At 43.7% G+C, this 19,891-nt stretch overlaps 1 protein-coding gene across 1 annotated transcript in view; it reads left to right on the top strand.

Moving 5' to 3' along the window:
• Window positions 1–19,891, top strand: part of THBS2 (thrombospondin 2) — a gene marked incomplete in the record, with an annotated part of 874,147 nt that overhangs the window by 278,169 nt on the left and 576,087 nt on the right. The window contains 1 exon segment of the mRNA XM_029594286.1: window positions 13,516–13,709. Within this exon segment, the coding sequence (XP_029450146.1) occupies window positions 13,516–13,709 (194 nt within the window).

The following is a 19,891-nucleotide window of genomic DNA, read 5'->3' as shown; positions in this document are numbered from 1 at the left end:
AGAGGCTGATGAGAAAAAACCAAAATTGTTAACAATTATTTCTGTCTATTGTTCACTGTGGAAAGGCCAACAAACTTAAATAAGATTAGAAATAAGGTAAACCTGAATCAATTTTCTGAAAAGTGTGTTCATAAGGAGCTAACTAAACTTAATGCAGATAAGGTAATGGAACTAGATGGGATACATCCTAGGATATGAAGGGAATTTGGAAAGGTTTTGGCAGCAATGTTGCCTGACCTTTTCAATGCTTCTTTAAAGTAGCAGGAATGGTTCCAGAAGACTTCATAAAAGTGGAAGTATGGAGGAGGCTGACCTCTGTGGTGAGCAATTTCTGAATCCAATGGATTGCATGATCCGAGGCAGCATGAGTTTACCAGAGGCAGATCTTGTCAGATATAATTGATCAATTTCTTTGGGTGACCAGAGAGTTGGATAAAGAGAGAACGGTAGATGTAGTGTACTTGGATTTCAATAGGGCTTTGATACATTTATGCATAGGGAGATTTATAAGTTGAGCACCATTGGAATGGGCCCTAGAGTGACTGACCTGGTTAGAATCTGGTTGAGAGGGAGGCATCAAAGGGTAGTGGTAAATGGAGTTCATTCCGAGGAAATGGGGAGTTATTTGTGGTGTGCCTCAGGGATTGGTTTTTTGGACCGACTCTTTTCAAACATTTTTGTGAGCAACATTCTGGAAGGATTGTTAGGACATGTTTGTTTTTTGCTGATGATACCAAAATCTGTAACCGGGTAGATGGCCAGGAAGGTGTGGAAAATATGAGAAGGGATCTAATGATTCTCAAGAAATGATCTAAGATCTGGCAGTTAAGATTCAATGCTAAAAAATGCAGAGTTATGCATTTAGGAAGCAAAACCTAAGGGAGAGTTACAGTATTGGGGGTAAAATTCTTTAAAGCCATAAAAGAAGAACAGGATTTGTAGGTGATTGTATCTGATGATCTTAAATTTTACAAACAGGTGTTATGGTAGTGGACCCTTGGACCGAGGGGAAATTGGCACTACATGTGAAGAGAAGCCCCACAGGTCCCCACCATCGGTAAGTGAGGCTGATCAAAAGCAGAGACCCCGCTGGAGCTTCACAACTACCAGCCCTCACTCCCCTTAGGTTGAGCCCTTTGGTGCCAGGGTCAGCTGGACCTATGTGGGGCCTTTGCAGAGGTGGATGTCCAGAAGGAAGAGAAAACAATGTGGCAAAGGCCGAGGTCAGGCACAGGCAGTGAAGCTCGAAGTCAGGATCAAGGCACAGGTTGTAGCAGGTGGTGTAGTTCATGGTCAGGATTCAAGGCAAGGGTCATGGCAGGCAGCGTAGCTCATGGTCAAGTTTCCATGCAAAGGTTGTGGCTAAGATCAGTCCAAGGAACGAAGGAAGGAACTCAGGACGGCAATCCATTTCGCAGGAGTGAGGAGACCTGTTGCCAAGGCAAAGGCTAGAAGCAGCCTTGTATAGTTCCCTGATGGTGATGTCATCGAGAAGGGCCATGGGCACTTTCCTGCCACGGTCCCTTTAAATAATGAGGAGAGGTGCACGCACATGCCTAGGGGGATGCCAAGTGGAGGAAGTTGGCAGTGTTGCACTGGCGGCACAGGCCGCGAGGAGATGGGGCAGTGTCGGCAGCGTTCCAGCTGTGAAGAGAAGGGATCCTGCAGCAGCTAGTGGCTCAGGGCTGTGGGGTCAGCAGCTGTAGCTACCTGCCGCAATTAGGAAGTCTGAAGCTGGCCCGACCGCCCTGGCACTGCGTCAGGTGAGTGAGACCAGTCGCAGGTTCCTGCGACCGGCAAGCATAACAGTACCCCCTCCCCTAAGCCCCCGTCCTGAGGGTTTTGGCTTCCTGGGATGAGAGGCATGGAACTGCTTGATCAGCTTCATATCGAAAATGTTGGAGGCTGGTTCTAAGTATTCTCCTCTGGGCCATATCCCTCCCAAGAAAGGAGATACTCCCATCTTCAACCATGTCTTCTCATGTCCAGCATTTTGCACACCTGATACATGGTATCACTCTCTGAGGCTATTTTCTGTGGTTCGGAATCCTCTGAGAGGGCCAGAAGAGTACCAGGGGGTTTCAGAATCGAGATGTGGAAGGAGTTATGGATTGTTAAAGAGGTGGGCAGGCGGAGTTGATATGTTACTGGTCCCAGTTGATGGAGTACAGTAAATGGTCCAATATATCGAAGAGCAAGTCGCAGTGAGCCAAATATGATGGGTTCTGAGTGATACTTTCTCTCCCTGTTTGTACTTGGGTGTATGTCTCCGAGAGAGGTTTGCAATTTTTAGGCCCACTTTCTGCAACATCTACTGCATATGGCTCCAGAGTTTTTTCAACTCCTCCACTGTCATTTGAGCTGCCGGTGAAGGGACACATAGCGGAAGTGGTAGAGGAGGAAGTGGCTGCTTGCCATAGACTATTTGGAATAGGGAAACACCCATGGCATTGCAGGGATGAGAATTGTGGGAGAACTCTGCCCAGGGAAGTAGAGCTGCTCAGTCATCCTGTCAAGTGTTGACATAAGCCCGGAGGAACTGTTTCAAGGTCCAATTGGTCCGTTCAGACTGACCATGAGCTTGTAGATGGTATATGGTAGTGAAGTCTAATGTGATATTGAACCTTTTACACAGTGTCTTCCATTATTTTTCAGTACACTGAGTGCCACAATCAGAGATAATATGTTTGGGAAGTCCATGGAGATGAAACAAGTGCTTAATGAAGAGTTGCCCAAGTTGAAGAGCTGAAGGAAGACCAGACAATGGTGTGAAGTGTGACATCTTTGAGAAATGGTCAACAACCACCCAGATGACCATGTTGCCATTTGAGAGGGGTAAATCCACGATGATGTTGATGGAGATGTGAGTCCAAGGTTCCTTGGAGGCTGGCAATGGCTGTAATAGCCCCAAAGGTCATTCCACTAGTGGTTTCTACTGCATGCAGATGGGACAAGAGTCCACATAAGCCTGAACATCCTTCTGTATGTCAGGCCACCAGTAGAATTGCTGGAGTAATGCAAGGGTCCAGGAATTGTGGGACCAGCTTAACACTTTGTTACGAGGCTTATGTGGAACAACCGTCTTCACTGGAGGGACGATCATGGAGGGTGCAAGGAGAACCCATGCAGTGTCTATTGCAATGACAGAGAGGAGCACCTGGGAGGCGGTGTGGCGCTTTATGTCCAGGATGGCATAGAGTCCAACAGGATAAACATCCTGCATGAGACTAAATGCAAAATTGAATCTTTATGGGTAGAAACCCCTTGTGTGTCTGAGAAGACTATAGTGATAGGAGTATACTACCGTCCACCTGGTCAAGATGGTGAGACAGACAGTGAAATGCTAAGAGAAATTAGGGAAGCTAACCAAATTGGTAGTGCGGTAATAATGGGAGACTTTAATTACCCCAATATTGACTGGGCAAATTATCATCGGGACACGCTAGAGAGATAACGTTCCTGTATGGAATAAATGATAGCTTTATGGAGCAATTGGTTCAGGAACCGATGAGAGAGGGAGCAATTTTAGATCTAATTCTCAGCGGAGCACAGGACTTGGTGAGACAGGTAACGGTGGTGGGGCCGCTTGGCAACAGTGATCATAATATGATCAAATTTGAATTAATTACTGGAAGAGGAACAGTATGCAAATCCACAACTCTCGTGCTAAACTTTCAAAAGGGAAACTTTGATAAAATGAGAAAAATTGTTAGAAAAAAACTGAAAGGAGCAGCTACAAAAGTAAAAAATGTGCAAGAGGCATGGTCATTGTTAAAAAATACCATTCTAGAAGCACAGTCCAGATGTATTCCACACATTAAGAAAGGTGGAAATAAGGCAAAACAATTACCAGCATGGTTAAAAGGGGAGGTGAAAGAAGCTATTTTAGCCAAAAGATCTTCATTCAAAAATTGGAAGAAGGATCCAGCAGAAGAAAATAGGATAATGCATAATATTGATGACAGGCAAAGAGAGAATTTGACAAGAAGTTGGCCGTAGAGGCAAAAACTCACAGTAAAAACTTTTAAAAATATATTCGAAGCAGAAAGCCTGTGAGGGAGTCAGTTTGACTGTTAGATTATCGAGGGGTTAAAGGGGCACTTAGAGAAGATAAGGCCATCGCAGAAAGATTAAGATTTCTTTGCTTCGGTGTTTACGGAAGAGGATGTTGGTGAGATACCTGTACTGGAGAAGGTTTTCACGGGTAATGATTCAGATGGACTGAATCAAATCACGGTGAACCTAGAAGATGTGGTAGACCTGATTGACAAAGTGAAGAGTAGTAAATCACCTGGACCGGATGGTATACACCCCAGAGTTCTGAAGGAACTAAAAAATGAAATTTCAGACCTATTAGCAAAAATTTGTAACCTATCATTAAAATCATCCATTGTACCTGAAGACTGGAGGATAGCTAATGTAACCCCAATATTTGAAAAGGGCTCCAGGGGTGATCCGGGAAACTACAGACTGGTTAACCTGACTTCAGTGCCAGGAAAAATAGTGGAAATTGTTCTAAATATCAAAATCACAGAACATATAGAAAGACATGGTTTAATGGAACAAAGTCAGCACGGCTTTACCCAAGGCAAGTCTTGCCTCACACATCTGCTTCACTTTTTTGAAGGAGTTAATACTTAAGAACATAAGAAAATGCCATACTGGGTCAGACCAAGGGTCCATCAAGCCCAGCATCCTGTTTCCAACAGTGGCCAATCCAGGCCATAAGAACCTGGCAAGTACCCAAAAACTAAATCTATTCCATGTTACCAATGCTAATGGCAGTGGCTATTCTCTAAGTGAACTTAATAGCAGGTAATGGACTTCTCCTCCAAGAACTTATCCAATCCTTTTTTAAACACAGCTATACTAACTGCACTAACCACATCCTCTGGCAACAAATTCCAGAGTTTAATTGTGCGTTGAGTAAAAAAGAACTTTCTCCGATTAGTTTTAAATGTGCCCCATGCTAACTTCATGGAGTGCCCCCTAGTCTTTCTACTATCCGAAAGAGTAAATAACCGATTCACATCTACCCGTTCTAGACCTATCATGATTTTAAACACCTCTATCATATCCCCCCCCTCAGTCATCTCTTCTCCAAGCTGAAAAGTCCTAACCTCTTTTGTCTTTCCTCATAGGGGAGTTGTTCCATTCCCCTTATCATTTTGGTAGCCCTTCTCTGTACCTTCTCCATCGCAATTATATCTTTTTTGAGATGCGATGACCAGAATTGTACACAGTATTCAAGGTGCGGTCTCACCATGGAGCGATACAGAGGCATTATGACATTTTCCATTTTATTCACCATTCCCTTTCTAATAATTCCCAACATTCTGTTTGCTTTTTTGACTGCCGCAGCACACTGTACCGATGATTTCAATGTGTTATCCACTATGACACCTAGATCTCTTTCTTGGGTTGTGGCACCTAATATGGAACCCAACATTGTGTAATAATAGCATGGGTTATTTTTCCCTATATGCATCACCTTGCACTTATCCACATTAAATTTCATCTGCCATTTGGATGCCCAATTTTCAATATATTTATAAATGATCTGGAAAGAAATACAATGAGCGAGATAATCAAATTTGCAAATGATACAAAATTGTTCAGATTGTGATAAATTGCAGGAAGACCTTGTGAGACTGGAAAATTGGGCATCAAAATAGCAGATGAAATTTAATGTGGATAAGTGCAAGGTGATGCATATAGGGAAAAATAACCCATGCTATAGTTACACAATGTTAGGTTCCATATCAGGTTCTACAACCCAAGAAAGAGATCTAGGCGTCATAGTGGATAACACATTGAAATCGTTGGTTCAGTGTGCTGTAGCAGCAAAAAAGCAAACAGAATGTTGGGAATTATTAGAAAGGGAATGGTGAATAAAACAGAAAATGTCATAATGCCTCTGTATCACTCCATGGTGAGACTGCACCTTGAATACTGTGTACAATTCTGGTCACCGGATCTCAAAAAAGATATAATTGCGATGGAGAAGGTACAGAGAAGGGCGACGAAAATGATAAGGGGAATGGAACAGTTCCCCTATGAGGAAAGACTAAAGAGGTTAGGACTTTTCAGCTTGGAGAAGAGACCGCTAAGGGGGGATATGATACAGGTGTTTAAAATCATGAGAGGTCTAGAACGGGTAGATGTGAATCGGTTATTTACTCTTTCGGATAGTAGAAAGACTAGGGGGCACTCCATGAAGTTAGCATGTGGCACATTTAAAACAAATCGGAGAAAGTTCTTTTTTACTCAACACACAATTAAACTCTGGAATTTGTTGCCAGAGGATGTGGTTAGTGCAGTTAGTATAGCTGTGTTTAAAAAAGGATTGGGTACGTTCTTGGAGGAGAAGTCCATTACCTGCTATTAATTGAGTTGACTTAGAAATTAGCCACTGCTATTACTAGCAATGGTAGCATGGAATGGACTTAGATTTTGGGTACTTGCCAGGTTCTTATGGCCTGGATTGGCCACTGTTGGAAACAGGATACTGGGCTTGATGGACCCTTGGTCTGACCCAGTATGGCATGTTCTTATGTGCCAGAGTGGTTCAACAGAATCCTTGGTCAGAAAGGCGTGAGAAAGGGCATCTGCTCTGATGTTTTGGGCTGCGGGCCTGTATCTGAGTTCTATATCGAAGAGGGTGAAGAAATGTGCCCAACGGGCCTGTTGTGGGTCAAAGGTTGGGCCTGGTGGAGGTGCTCAAGGCTTTTATGGTCAGTATAGATGGTGATATGATGCTGAGCCTCTTCCAACCACTGGTGCCATTCTTAAAATGTGAGCTTAATGGCCAATGGAATTGGTGTTCCATAATTATGCTCAGCTGATGAAAATGTCTTTGACAAAAAGGAGCAAATACAAGGTTCCTGAGTATGTGAATTGGCTCAAGACGGCCCCTACTCCTTCAGAAGAGGAGTCTTCCTCCAGAGTGAAAGGACACTGAGGATCTGGCTGCCAGAGACAGGGTTCCCGGAGGAAAGCTGCCTTTAATTCTTGGAAATCCGCATGGCCTCAGACGGCCACAGTTTAGCATTGGCTCCTTTGTGAGTCAAGGCCATAAGCGGAGCTGCCAACTTAGAGTAGCTGTTAATGAAGCTATGATATTAATTGGTGAAGCCAAGAAACCTCTGTAAGGCCCATAGACCACTAGGCTGTGGCCAATCCTATATACACTTGAGCTTCTCAGGGTCCATGTGAAACCCTCATTTGGAGACTATATATCCTAAGAATGGGAGGGTTTCTGTCTTGAATAGACAATTCTTGAGTTTACCGTAAAGTCGGTTATTATAAAGACATTGGAGAACTCGAGAGACATCTTGATGATGGGTATTCAAGTTCTTTGAGAAGACTAAGATGTTGTCTAGGTATACAATGACGCATTCATAGAGGAGATCTCTGAAAATCCCATTCATTATATTTTGGAAGACAGCTGGCGCATTGCACAATCCGAACAGTATGACTAAATATTCATAATGGCCATCCCTGGTGTTGAAAGCCGTCTTCCATTCATCTCCTTGTCAAATTCAGATTAAATTATAAGTCCCCCAGAGGTCTAATTTGGAAAAGATCTTGGCCTCTTGCAGGCCTCTTGCAGGCGGTCGAATAACTCCAAGATCGGGGCAAAGGCTAATGGTGTTCAGACCACGACAACCAATGCATGGATGGAGACCCTTATCCTTCTTCACCACAAAGAAAAACCCAGAACCTGTAGCAGACTTAGAAGGGTAGATAAATCCTATACTCAGACATGGCCTTTGTCTCAGGTAGGGACAAGGGGTAGACCCTACCCAGAGGAGGTTTGGTATTAGGCAGAAGTTTGATAGCACAATCGAACTTGAGGTGAGGAGGTAAGATTTCAGCTTTCTGCTTAGAGAACACATCAGCGAATTGCGCATACTGCTGAGGGAGACTACCTTGGTGGTGGTGAGACAAGGCAGAGTTGCTATCTTCTCCAGACAGGTCATCTAGCAGTCAGGACCCCAGTGGGACAATTGAAGCGAAGTCCAATCAAACTGTGGAGAATGTTGCTGGAGCCAGAGTAGTCCTAGAACCACTGGGTGGATTGACTTGTCAAGAACATGGAATGCCAGGTGTTCCACATGAAGAGAATTGGTATGAAGTTTCAAGGAAGTAGTGATTTGTGTAACTTTTCCTGGCAGGGGATCTCCATGGCTGGAGGAGAGAATCAGAGGAACTAAGCAGACCTTCATGGTAATCTGAAGATGCTCCACTAGGGCTAACATTTCCACCTGCCCTGGAATCTATTAGGGCCAGTGTATTGAATTCCTGGGTGCCCACATAAAGCGTGACTGGGAGCAATAATGGGGGAACTGGAGAATCGAGGCCTAGGAACAGTCCCCCGATGAGTCCTAGGCCCGGAAATTTAACGACTTTACAGGGCATCAGGCAATTATGTGACCAGCTTCACCATAGTATAGACAAAGCCCAGACTGGCACACTTTAAATAATGAGGAGATGCGCGCACTCGTGCCTAGGGGGATGCCGGGTGGAGGAAGTCGGCAGCATCAGGCCGACAGCTCAGCCCACGAGGAGATAGGGCAATGTCGTCGGCATTTCAGCTGTGAAGAGAAGGGATCCTGCGGTGGCGGCTGGTGGCTCAGGGCCGTGGGGGTCAGTGGCAGCAGTAGCACTGGCTCCCCGCCACAACGAGGAGGTATTCTCAGGAATAATCTTAGAAAATATTTCTTTTCAGAGAAGGTAGTGAATGCATGTACCTCCTAGTGAAGGTGATGGAGACAAAAACAGTATCTGAATTCAAGAAAGCATGGGATAAACAAGGGGATCTCTGAGGGAGTGATGAGAATTGTATTGTTAAATTAGTTGGGCAGACTATGGGCCTCATTTACCAAGGCCATGGCAGGCTTATGCTGTTAGCGCAAGCCTCTGATAGCCTGTGAAGGTAGCACACGCCTGCGCTACCTAAATCGGGGCAGAGTCGGCCCCGGAAGAGGAGGAGTCGGGGCATCACCGGGGCCGACTCTGCGAAGACGGCGCCGCCAGCAAAAAGGTAAGGGCCTTTTTGCGTCCTAGTTTGCGCCCAATAGCTATACCTTCTGTGGTGGCGCTATTGGGTGCGAAACCTGCAGTGATCGCACCGCGGCGGTGCAATTGCTGCCGGCTAGCGCAGGACCGCCCCCCATTAGCGCAATTTTCTAAAGTATCGCAGGCCTGCGATACTTTAGAAAATGAGGCCCTATAATCAGCCATACGGTGTTTTTCTTTCATCATGATGGGGGCTGCTGTTATGAGCAACACTGAGTTATCAATCCTCTTTCTATCCCTGCTTATAAGTTAAAAAATAGTGCATAAGGGTAGCTTTGACACTCAAAGGAATGCTTGATTATAAGTTTCTGGATGCTGGAGGCAATAAAGTGTGATCCATTTAGCTGTTCTCTATGTCTGCAAGGAAGGTCCATTGGATGAGAAAGGAGACGGCTACATAGAGTCAGTAGTGATAGTTGTGTACTCTCAGGCCCGGTGTAATCAGGTATGTAAACCGTGCAATTGCACAGAGCAGCAAACCCAGGGATTCAGTAGGCCAACCAGTCGGTGGGTCAGTGGCGGCAGAGGATGGAGAGAGCACCTCCACCGGAAGAGGTTATGAGCATGCAAACATCAGTGCACATATCCTCTTCTGGCAGCCGAAGAAACAGAGAGCCGCCCCACCGCCGTTGGGGGGAGGGGGGAGAGGCAAGGCAGTGTGGGGGTTGCACGGATGGGGGGCGTGGTGGCATGGGGGCAGTGGCGGGAATTCTATGCACAGGGCGGCACAGAAGCTAGCACCAGCCCTGTGTACTTTACCTCCTTATAGGCTATGCCACACAAGATGATTTTTAAAGACCAGGACTCAGTGACTTTGGAAGGCCATGCCAGCATGCAAGAGTGTGCAGGAAAGTCAGAAGAGCAGGAGTCTGTGGAGTCTGCAGCTGACAGAGAGGAGCTTGAGTGGGATGTGGCAACAAATGAGGAGCACACGCAGTCATTGATACAGAATGAGCCCTTTCCAAGTTAGAAAGAACCACCTACTCTGGACGTCTCGGAAAAAGATATTGATAAGGGGAAAGGCAGTTAATGGGAAGGGGCATGTTTTTCTCCATAATCTGCTGATGAAGTGTCTTGCACTCCAGCCGAGAGCTGCATGTTGCTCCAAGAACTAGAGTGGCAGATTTACTGGTAGGCAAAACAGTGTACTGAAGGTACTGGTAGGCCTGAGGCAGGACATAAAGAGAGTACAGAAAATGCAGGGTCTTGGTTAGATGCTGTGGGAGGATTTGCAATCTATGACTTCTGTCTGTAGGGTGATGCACCAGCGGGTGCCTCCATGCCAGCCACAGCCAGCATGGTGAATCTCCTGCAACTTCTCCTCATTAGGTTGTATGCCTCCTTTTCCTCCTCTTCATCATTGGACCCTGAAAGATGATTATCTTGTCCCTCTGTGGGAAGTAAGCCTCATGTTTTGGCCAGGTTATGAAGCATGCAGAAGGCTAGAAATATCTCACACAGCTTTGTTGGGTTGTAGAGAAGACATCCCTTTAATCTGTCCAGGTAGTACAAACGTGTTTTGAGTAGGAAAAAGGTTCTCTCGATGATTGCTTTGATTTTCCAGTGATCCCTGCTATAGCAGACATTTGCTGCAGTCTGTGGGAATGCTAGCAGTACCATGAGGCAGGTTTTGAATTGATATCTTCTATCCCCTGTAAGGGAAAAGCAGAGGAGAGCTGAGTGTGATATCCCAAGCTGGTAGGCAGCCAGGCTGTCCCCTGATAGAGGCTGGAGCAGGCCTCCAGAGGCAGATCAGTAGGACTATCTAGGGATAGAGGGAGAGAAAAGGGCAGAAGGTAGTTGCTGTGTGCTTGTAGTGAGATCAGTATACTTGCCTAGGAGCTAATCCCAGTAATGAGAAGTTCCTGGAAGCAGTTATGAATTCTTGATTGTGAGAGGATACAGGCATCACGAAAGGATACTAGAAACATGGGCACTAAGTCCATAATGATTTGCTTGGCATTACAAACCACCTTCATGTTGAAAAAGTGGAAGCTCTTGCAGTTGTGGAAGGTGGCCTTGTTGCCCCTGGTGTCCTTCTAGGTACATAAGTGCAATTGATAACCCCCAGAACAGGAGAAACATGTGATTTGTTAGAAATCAGTCATATTTGTTGTTGTTGCTTTGTTCTCTGAGGGAAGGATGTACTGTGATATGTTTTCCTGAGAAATGCAGACAGAAATTGATCAATACAGATGGAGGTAGCTGACTGGCTTATTCCATCTGTCACCCCTAGAGGTGTCTGGAAGGTGCCAGTGGCAAAAAAGGCCAGGGCTGTAGTGATCTTGAGGTATACTGGTAAGGCATGGCATCTCTGAGAGAAAGGGCACAGGCTCTGCTCTAACTACTGACATAGATATTAGTATGGTTTCCTTGTTGAACCTGAACCTCCGCAAGACTTGCTCCTCAGACAGAGCCAAAAACGGTGCTCTTGTCCTGTAATATTCTCTGTAAGGGGTATCTCCTCCTCCTCTTCCTTTGTTCTCTCTCCCTCCTCAAACATTGTGCCTGAGTATCCATAAGTTTATAATAATCATGTTCAATGTTACTTTACTTCCACTTACTCCCCTTCCCCGTCAGTTAGTCCAAATCAGACCCAGTAACACACACCAATCCCTAGTCTGCTCCACACACTCAATCTGCTCCACACACTCAATCTTAGAAATGCTGTGACATTCTTGGCAAGGTTCCCCCAAAAAATAGATGCAAACCTAGTATCAGACTGAAGGACAAACCCAACAAAACAACCATTACAGCCAAGCATACTTCTGGGCAAGGACACTGATTTCTCAGCCCCGCTCCCTTCTTCCTCTTCTCCTAGCATGCAATCTTGTCCACTCACCAGGAGAAGGCAGAATTCCAAACACCAGGTCTAAAAAAAGAATGCAAGTCTGAAATTGGTGTGTTAAATAGCAGGCATAAAAGTATTTGTATATTTTTGATTATGTTTATGAGTATATTTTTTATAAAATCGCAAAGTATGTGCAAACATCCAAACCACACCCTGACATACCCCAAACACTCCCACTTTGTGCATATTTTCCCATGTGAACACGAGAACATGTGTATTTGGCATATTTAGAAAATCAGTTGTACGCATGTACATCAAATGTATGCACGTACATCAAATGTATGCACGTATAAAGAGTTTTTACATATGAAATGCCTTTGAAAATGTACTCATTAGAGCCTAACTTTCAAACTTATCTTCAATACAGCATTTGCATACATAAGTGAATGCATGGAGATTTCCACTAATATTTTATAAAATGTGTAGCTGGAGCTACACAGTTAAAATACAGTGGAGTTCTACAACAAAAGTACACGCATATCTTTCAGTGCATGCAAGTATTTCCAATACAAGGAAACACATACTTTCTCTAGCTGTTTTATAAACATAGGCGCACATATTTTAGGTGCATAAAATATATAACATGTACACGTAATAATTGAGGAGGTAGGTTATAAAGTATGCATGTATACCGTTTGTAGTTGAAATCATCTGTTCACTAATACCTACCGCAGTTCACCCAGTCCATCTCCAGTTCATCCAGGCCCTCTAGTTCTTCACCCTGAACCTCTACCATTCACCCAGAACTCCCACTCAAAAAATGCACCCAACAAGCAAATCGGATTTCACTTGCACCAGTTTATTAGCAGGTATAAAAGTCTACAAATACGTTTGGTGATGTATACAAGTATATCTCTTACAAAATAACAATTACCACATGTTCTTCTGAACCCTGCTCTGAAACACCCCTAGCCTGCTCTTTATTCCCATCAGTTAATTGTATGTGCAAGATGGAAAATACATGTGCAATCTCAATGTTTATAAAATAATATATCTGCAAGTACAATCTACTTATGCTTGTATATGCTATTTTGATGCACGAAACCCCTTTGAAAATGAACTCCTTATTTTTTGCCTATTTGCCTCTATCTGGGCTTCAGAGGAGCCTCATCAAAATCAAAATACCACTGAACACTCTTGAATAGCTATTCAGTTCATCTTCCTTTTTGGTCTCTAAATGGGTATATCAAATCCTTAGAAAATAGAAATAAATTAGAAAAATGGTAAGTTGTATATTTCAAAGTTCAGAGCATGGTAAGTTGTATATTTCAAAGTTGTAATACCTTTCAAAGGATCAACCAAAAAGAAAAGGCCTATAAGATTGCAAAAGCTTATGTGCTTTCAATATCTCTTTTGTTGGTCCTTTAAAAAGGTATCGCAGCTTACAAAGACTCGAGTTTTGAACTGATGTTCATAAATACTAACAATGATATAAATCGAATATCTAAGCCCTCCTGAGTATAATTTGTGATTAAGTTGTTCCAAAAACAGAAGCAAGACCTACCTATGTATCTTAAAATATGTACAAGAAATGAAAATATGTGACAGTATACAGAAACCCTTTTACTTCATTTTTTTACCAGATGACGTGAACACCATTAATGAAAATACTGATATTCTTCACCTCACCCCTATCATGACTGAGTATGTGGGTCAAAAGGCAGATAAGAAGATAGATTTCTGTGACCATTCCTGTGAAGAGCTGAACACATTGTTCAATGAGATGACTGGAATACGCATTGTTGTTAACAATTTAGTAGATAATCTACAAAAAGTGGTAAGTAATAATTCTGTCATTGGAGTACTCTTTAAGATTAAGCTAAAATGTTCTCCATTGTGTAAGCTCCAGAGACCTACATTTCAGATATTTAAGATCCATGTGTTTGTAGTATGCATAACCAAAGTATCTAGGTTTTAGGAACTGGTACTATAGGATCACATCTCCATTAATTACCATGAATTCCATTCACTCAAATTTAGTACTTCAAATTTTTCATCAGAAAGATATTTGACAGCTTCAGTGGAAAACAGTGGCATCTTTTGTTTTAAAAAATGCAGTTCTGAGGCTCTTCCTGTCTTAGGAAAGACATGTGAACTCTTTTTCATGGTTTTGCAAGATGGTGACTCATCTGAATAGTGTAATACATTTTCAGCCCAATTCACTATGCATAAGCCTCATTATTTCTTAAATGGTATGTGAGTCACACCAATGATGGCAACACCTAGATCTATTGGTATGTCCTCTATATTAATAGGTAAAATGAGCTTGGTTTCTTTATTTGGTATTACTTACTCTTTTCTGTGAAAATTACTCCTGGGGGAATTCTCTGCTACTGAGGACTGCAGAATTTGTGCAGAATTCTCCTCCTGTGCAGAATTTCCATTTTCTGTGCAAAAATTTCAGTTTCTGTGCAGAATTTGCAGCAGGCCCCGGTGTGTTGCAAGTAGACCCCACCCCACTGTGGTGAACAACGAGCAAGTCCTGACATGTTGCGTTGCAGTGAAGGAGAAGGCCACCAGTGTGCTGTGTTGCAGGAAGAGGGAGAAGGCCCCAGCATACGCATTATATTGAAGAGGGAAAAAATCCCAGTGTGCTGCATCATGGTGAAGAGGGAGAAGGCCCTGGCATGCTACAAGTGGAGCAGGCTTCGGTGAGAGTGAGTCTGTGTGTAGAGAGTGTAAGGCTGTGTGTAGAGGTGTGTGTGTGTAAGTTTGCAAGCCTGCCCTTAATAAATTCATGAAGTGGCTTCAATATTGCTACCTCAATGATTTCTGCAAGAAATGTCAAGGAAAAAAAATGACTGATTGGTTAAGTCAGACTTATCCAGGTTGTTTGTTTTTTTTTTTTTCAATATGGGATGAATGCCTGGAAAATAGCCCCCTGTGAGAGAAGCATTTACAGTATTGGTAACATTTACCAATTTTATTTTGCAGAACTTTTAGAATGACAGTATCTACAGGATTTAATGGACATGAAGACATAGGGATATTATCTATCTTCTGTCTTCTATTATATCTATATAAATAAAAATGTAAATGTTCGTTTGTTTAAAATTTTAAATCTCCGAAAGTTCTTCACCGATTGCTTTGAAATTTAGATACAATGTTGCATTTGAATACGCGAGTGTTTTTATATACCTATATTATATAGATGTCACACCTGTGACAGGTAAAAACATGCTTTTTTGGAAAAACAGCACCATCTGTTGGACGTACAAGCAACACACGCTATCTACAATATAAATGGGCTCTGACCCACGACACGCAAATGCGCAGTAGAGAGCAGCTCTACCGTGCATGTGCAGGCCATTGAGCTGCTCACAGAGGGGAGGAGGAAAGGGAAGATGAGTCGCCGCTCCGAGAAACGGCTCAGCCCATTCCTCCCCCACTGGGGAAGGGGGGAGGGAGTAGGGACTGCCGGACAGTTACACACAGGAGGAGGAAAGGGTAGAAGAGTCGCTGAGCCAGTCCATCCACCTCCGGGCAAGGGGGGGGGGGGGAGCTGGGACAGCCGGAGCAGAGCAAATGCAGTAGAAAGCGGCTGTGAAGAGATCACATGCAGTTGCAGCCTGCAGCAGCCAAAGCGCAAAGAGCTGAACAAAGAACAGCTCGCCCTCCTCCCCCACCCCCTGAGTCCCACAAATAAGGAGAAGCCAAGTAAATATCCCGCAACTGCGGGGGGGGGGGGGGGGGGGGGAGGCAGTGCTGTCAGCCCGCCTGTGGGTCTCAGCCACCACGGGAAGAGTTTATATGGGCATCACTCCACTCCCACTCCCAGCAAAGCACCGTGACGAAAGTGAAAGCCAGAACCCTGCTCCCTCCTCCCTCTTAAGCCCCTGATTGGATTTCTTAAAGGCACAGGTCTGCCAGAAAGAGCAAAGTAAGCTAGGCAATGTATCCCAAATCTGTTGCAGTGCCTGCCGCCTGCCCTTTGCGAGGGAGGGGGGGGGCGCGGAATATTTTCCTCTCTCTCCCAGACACAACTGGCATGGGAACTTTGCAAGCTCTTGCGAGTGCAGAGCAAAGACTTAGGTGGCGAGGGGACAAAAATCCCGCCCGTTTTAACTGTGTGAGAGAGAAGTGTGGTAATGTGTGCTGAAGGCGAGTGTGAGTGCCAGAGAGAGAGGGAGACTACGTGAGGGATTGTATATGTGTGTGAGAGGGATTGGGCGTGCATGTGTGAGGGACAGAGAGTGAGTGTATGTGCAAGAGAGAGAGAGAGAGAGGAAGCCTATGTAGGGGGCTGTATGAGAGCGAGATTCTCTACCCCCCCCCAGCTCTCCACTTATAGGTTACAGTGGAAGGGGTTCAGTGTAGAGGGGAATGGGAGAGCAAAGGAGTTGGGGCCTGTAAGGATAGAGTGAAAGGAGTCTGAGCCTGTCCCTCTGCCACTGGGGAAGGGGGGAGGGAGTTGGGATTGCAGGACCATTACGCCTCGCGAGATCCCCCTCAGCCACCGCTGCAGCTCCTACCACCGCCGCCGCCGCCTCTGCCCCTTCGTGGTGCTGGGGGGAGGGGGGAGCGGAGCAGAGCAAAGACGTAGGAAGAGAGGAGACAAAAATCTCGCCCGTTTTAACGGGCTTAACGGCTTGGACTAAATATTTTATGATTCCATTTCAATGTTTCCAATTGCATTGTGAAATTGAATTTTCATAGATTTTGATTTATTTTCATTTTGATTTAATTATTTTGTGTGACATTGCGTTGGAATTGAGCTGTGTCGTTTACCATACCGTTCATTTAGTGAGTATAGTTTATATTTTTTCTTTTTTCATTCTTTTTTATTTCTAGAATTATGCTTTTTACATCTAGACACGGATTGCTTCTCACATGGACAATTATATGTTGCGTGTTCTAGAGTCCGCAAACCAGACAATCTCTATATCTGCCCAGACAATGGAACAACAAAAAATATTGTATACCCACAAGCATTGTGAAATTAACCATATTCAAAACCATATTCAAAACGTGCGCTTTCTCTTTTCTTTCTTTTCCATTTAACCAGACTGAGCCACTGCAACGCGTGGCCGGGTACAGCTAGTAGAATAATAAAGATGATCCAGTCAATTGGCTATCCTTATTACTTATTTGAGGACTTGTTAAACATGACACAGTAAAGAAAAGTTCTCTGGATCTGCTGCCTGCTAACTGGATCTTAGCTGAATTAAATGATATTTTGGCATCAGCTATTATTCAGAAGACACACTATTCTTGCTGTGGTCTGCGGGAGCTTATCCGTAGTCTGGCTCAAACTCTTTAGCTTCTCCACAGTATAGTTATGGAATGTTTCTTGCTTTTGATACCTCACTAGAGTAGTGCACCCCAAACATTTCCTTAATAAATAATTTATTAACAGATCTCGGGAACTGCACTTAGGGCCTGATTTTCAAAAGCATTTACACTCTTAAAATTGGGTTTTACACATATAAATACACTTTACCTGTGTAAGTGGGCTTTGAAAATTACTACAATATTTGCTATTGAATTATCCATAGGATTTACCCATGTAAGTGCATCTTACAGCTACACCAGTGGGAGGGCTGTCCATGAATGGGTACTTCCCTAATTATTTCGCTAACTGCCCTAGATTGTTACAAGACCTAATAGTAACCCCAAAAATGGTCAGGGTTACACCTCCCTCCCTCTAGGGTGAAAGTCTGGGCATAATTGAAAACTTGAGCTCTAATTTTACAATGTGGAACAAACAAAAATACCATGTAATTTTTTTAAATTACATTGTGAGGATTAATCACCTTTACTACACATCCCATAATCAATTGGACAGGCAAGGTCTCCATATCTGTCCTGGACTGGATCCAAGGTCCAGGCAGGCTCTCCACCTGGTATAGGCACTTCCATGCTGGACGGCTAATACCTTCCTATAATCACAGTGGTGGGAAAATCCCTTTAAGACATTGTAACAGCACACAAGTAAAATTGAACAATGAAATAGACCAGTTTAGGCCAGCCCTGCCACTGCTGGATACCAAATGACAGCATAGAATACTCTCTCCATTCTTCTTATACTGATGAGTGCAATGCACCCCCATCTCCAATGGGAGATAAATCTCACACTTGGTTTCCTGGGAGAGGACAAAACACATATTTGGCCCCCATACAACCTTCAGGCAGGATAAACTGGTCTCTCTGCTAATACCTGGGAAGAGAAAAATGTTTAACTCTTTTCAACTCCAATTAATCACTCCCACTGTGGTGTGCATCCAGTAAAGAAAAGGTTAAGGCACTGGATGGGCTGCTGTACCCAACCTATAAAACAAAAGGTTACTTTAAGTTGACAAAGTATCAAAGAAAATCAGGGACACTATTTTCCAAAACATTATATCAATTTTTATGTAAAGAGTTTCCTTATTTTCTTGAAAAGCGTAAACAGAACATAATGGCCTTGCCAAATTCAAAACAAAGATCATAAGAACATGTCATACTGGGTCAGACCAAGGGTCCATCAAGCCCAGCATCCTGTTTTCAACAGTGGCCAATCCAGGTCATAAGAACCTGGCAAGTACCCAAAAACTAAGTCTATTCCATGTTACTGTTGCTAGCAATAGCAGTGGCTATTTTCTAAGTCAACTTAATAGCAGGTAATGGACTGCTCCTCCAAGAATGTATCCAATCCTTTTTTAAACACAGCTACACTAACTGCACTAACCACATCCTCTGGCAACAAATTCCAGAGTTTAATTGTGCATTGAGTGAAAAAGTACTTTCTCCGATTAGTTTTAAATGTGCCACATGCTAACTTCATGGAGTGCCCCCTAGTCTTTCTATTATCTGAAAGAGTAAATAACCAATTCACATCTACTCATTCTAGACCTCTCATGATTTTAAACACCTCTATCACATCCCCCCTCAGCCATCTCTTCTCCAAGCTGAAAAGTCCTAACCTCTTTAGTCTTTCCTCATAGGGAAGCTGTTCCGTTCCCCTTATCATTTTGGTCGCCCTTCTCTGTACCTTCTCCATCACAATTATATCTTTCTTGAGATGTGGCGACCAGAATTGTACACAGTATTCAAGGTGCAGCCTCACCATGGAGCGATACAGAGGCATTATGACATTTTCCGTTTTATTCACCATTCCCTTTCTAATAATTCCCAACATTCTGTTTTCTTTTTTGACTGCCGCAGCACACTGAACCGACGATTTCAATATGTTATCCACTATGATGCCTAGATCTCTTTCTTGGGTAGTAGCACCTAATATGGAAGCTAACATTGTGTAACTATAGCATGGGTTATTTTTCCCTATATGCATCACCTTGCACTTATAGAAACATAGAAATGACGGCAGAAGCAGACCAAATGGCCCATCCAGTCTGCCCAGCAAGTTTCACACTTTTTTTTTTCTCATACTTATCTGTTACTCGTGGCTCTTAGTAACCTTTTGGTTCTATTTCCCTTCTACCCCCACAATTAATGTAGAGAGCAGTGTTGGAACTGCATCTAAGTGAAGTATCTAGCTTAATTAGTTAGGGGTAGTAACTGCCGCAATAAGCAAGCTATACCCATGCTTATTTGTTTACCCAGACTAAATAATTCAGTCCTTGTTGGTTGTTGTCTGTATATAGATCCACTTTTCTTCATTCCCCCTGCTGTTGAAGCAGAGAGTTATGCTGGATATGCATTGAAAGTGAAGTATCAGATTTTCTTCCTTGCTGTTGAAGCAGAGAGTTATGCTGAATATGCATTGAAAGTGAAGTATGAGACTTTCTCCCCTGCCGTTGAAGCAGAGAACTATGCTGGATATGCATTGAAAGTGAAGTATGAGACTTTCTCCCCTGCCGTTGAAGCAGAGAGCTATGCTGGATATGCATGATGTATCAGTCTTTCTCCCCTGCCGTAGAAGCAGAGAGTTATGCTGGATATGCATTGAAAGTGAAGTATCAGACTTTCTTCCTTGCTGTTGAAGCAGAGAGTTATGCTGGATATGCATTGAAAGTGAAG

The sequence above is a fragment of the Rhinatrema bivittatum genome, chromosome 3 (assembly GCF_901001135.1).
Source record: "Rhinatrema bivittatum chromosome 3, aRhiBiv1.1, whole genome shotgun sequence".
NCBI lineage: Eukaryota > Metazoa > Chordata > Amphibia > Gymnophiona > Rhinatrematidae > Rhinatrema > Rhinatrema bivittatum.
Note: the sequence above shows the minus strand (reverse complement) of the source record. Positions and strands in the feature narration are given on the sequence as shown.